At 45.6% G+C, this 2,007-nt stretch overlaps 1 protein-coding gene across 1 annotated transcript in view; it reads right to left on the bottom strand.

Moving 5' to 3' along the window:
* The window catches only part of LOC308136823 (uncharacterized protein), a gene marked incomplete at its 5' end in the record, with an annotated part of 3,405 nt that extends 2,105 nt beyond the window's left edge, over positions 1 to 1,300 (bottom strand). Inside the window, one exon of the mRNA XM_080505350.1 lies at positions 1,279 to 1,300. Coding sequence (XP_080361476.1) covers positions 1,279 to 1,300 — 22 coding nt within the window. The remainder of the gene's footprint in view (positions 1 to 1,278) is intronic.
* Positions 1,301 to 2,007: the final 707 nt, after the last annotated feature.

Genomic DNA, 2,007 nt, shown 5'->3' with positions numbered 1-2,007 from the left:
ATGCCACAACAGACCTTGTTAGTAGGCAACACTCAGTAGGCAAAACTACACAAAATGGTAGTTTAAATATACTGAAACATATTCATCTATGATGAAGAGTACAGGAAACCCTGTCTGCTGCCTTTACAGAGGAGGAGCCACAAAGGCCTATAGAGGTATGATAGTTCTCATCCCATTTACATTTCTGAAACATTGTGGTGGAATAAAGAGTGATATTTTGTCTACACTGAAGTATTGACACATTATTTTTAACAGGGCCTGGCTGGGCAGCAGCAGGAGGGTCCCTCAACATCCACTGCAGGGACTGACAGTGAGACAGATGTTCAGTAAACACCAGAGGTTCATTCTGTGGAATTCATGTCCAACTGTAATAATTGAATGTCCTCCTTATGTCTTCCCAGTTATCTGTAAAACACATCTATAGACTCCACCTGCTCCAGAAGATGGAAAAAACTGGAGCACAAGTTAAGGGTGGGTGTACAGCCCCAGGTCAATTATGCTAACTACTAACTACATTAACTAAACTAGCGCTTGTATTTGTAGGAAATAAAAAAGACCAAATGAATTGTGCATCATGTCTTTATTTGGTGGTGGTGGTGGTGATCAGACCCCGAAGTGATGATGGCATATGGTGTCTCTGACAGCTCTGCCATTTACGAGGAAACGCAGCACAACACACAATATCTGCTATGACGTCAGGGGAAGGCTCAGCTGGTGATGTTGCTAATGTACAGAGCGATTAAACTGTGGATGTACATAATGGTCTCGGCAGTAAAACGGTACCGCTCAAAAAGGAAGGTGTCTGCAAATGCCAGTACATCTCTGATGATGCGAATATTATCTGCGAATATTAAATTCTCGGCGAAGTAATGCTGCGCCTTCATCAATCGGATCATTATCAAAAGCACATTCTATATTGAGGGAATAAAGTTGACGTCTAATTTGCCTCTGGAATAAGGCACTGCAGAACTGTTTAACCAAAACTCCCCCGCTGAATGAGGAAATGAAATCCCGTGTCCGTCTGAAAGGGGGCGGAGCCAGAGCAAAACTCCGTGTTCACTGACAATAACCTGCTCCCGACCAGGTTAGTTCTAGAGCGTCTGTTGCCCCGGTAACTGACCGGGAGTTGACGTTACACCGCTTCGTGAAACAGGCTTGAGTTACCCCGCCTCCTCCGGTTTGAGTTACCTCCCTTTGTGAAACGGAAAATCCCGCATTTCCCTCAACTCGGTGTTCAATAACCTGGGGTAATCCTTAAACCTGCTTCGTGAAACGGACCCCTGGTCCAAAGTGTCACCATGACTTTATGCAGTGGCTGCAGATTGGTCACTTCACCAAAGGTCTCTGCCGGATGGAGTCCAGAGAACTTGTCATGCTCCAGAACTCTGACACCATTTAAACTTGAATTGAGAAAGTACTAATTTGTTCTAATGAAATAAAAACTTTATTCCAAAATCACTCTATATCTCGTGTGGAGCATCATTTCGGCCACTCCTTATGAAATGAAAATAGCAGTCAAATCCAGCATAATAAAACAGGTTGAAACTGCTTAAACCTGATAAACACTTCATGTTTAAACTTGAATAGTGAAAGTACGACTATGTTCTAGTAAAATACAAACTTTATTCTAAAAACCAACTCTCAAGCTCCTCATCCTATCTCTAAGGGTGCGCTCAGCCACCCTACGCAGGAAGCTCACTTCAACCGCTTGTATCCGGGATCTCGTTCTTTCGGTCACGACCCATAGTTCATGGCTGTGGTGGAGGCAATAACTCGGGTCTGGGAGGAGTTTGGAGAGGCCATGGAAGAGGACTTTCGGTCTGCCCCGAGGAAATTCTGGCAAACCGACTCCATGCTCCGGGAGCATGGAGTCCGGGGCCCTTCATCCCTGCAACATCGCGTGACGTGGGGACGGTACCTCTGGACAGGCACAATGGGGTGGTGGTCCCTCTCTTCAAGGAGGGGGATCGGAGGGTGTGTTCCAACTACAGAGGGATCACACTCCTC

This window comes from Blennius ocellaris (assembly GCF_963422515.1).
Source record: "Blennius ocellaris genome assembly, chromosome: 2".
NCBI classification, from domain to species: Eukaryota; Metazoa; Chordata; class Actinopteri; order Blenniiformes; family Blenniidae; genus Blennius; species Blennius ocellaris.
Note: the sequence above shows the minus strand (reverse complement) of the source record. Positions and strands in the feature narration are given on the sequence as shown.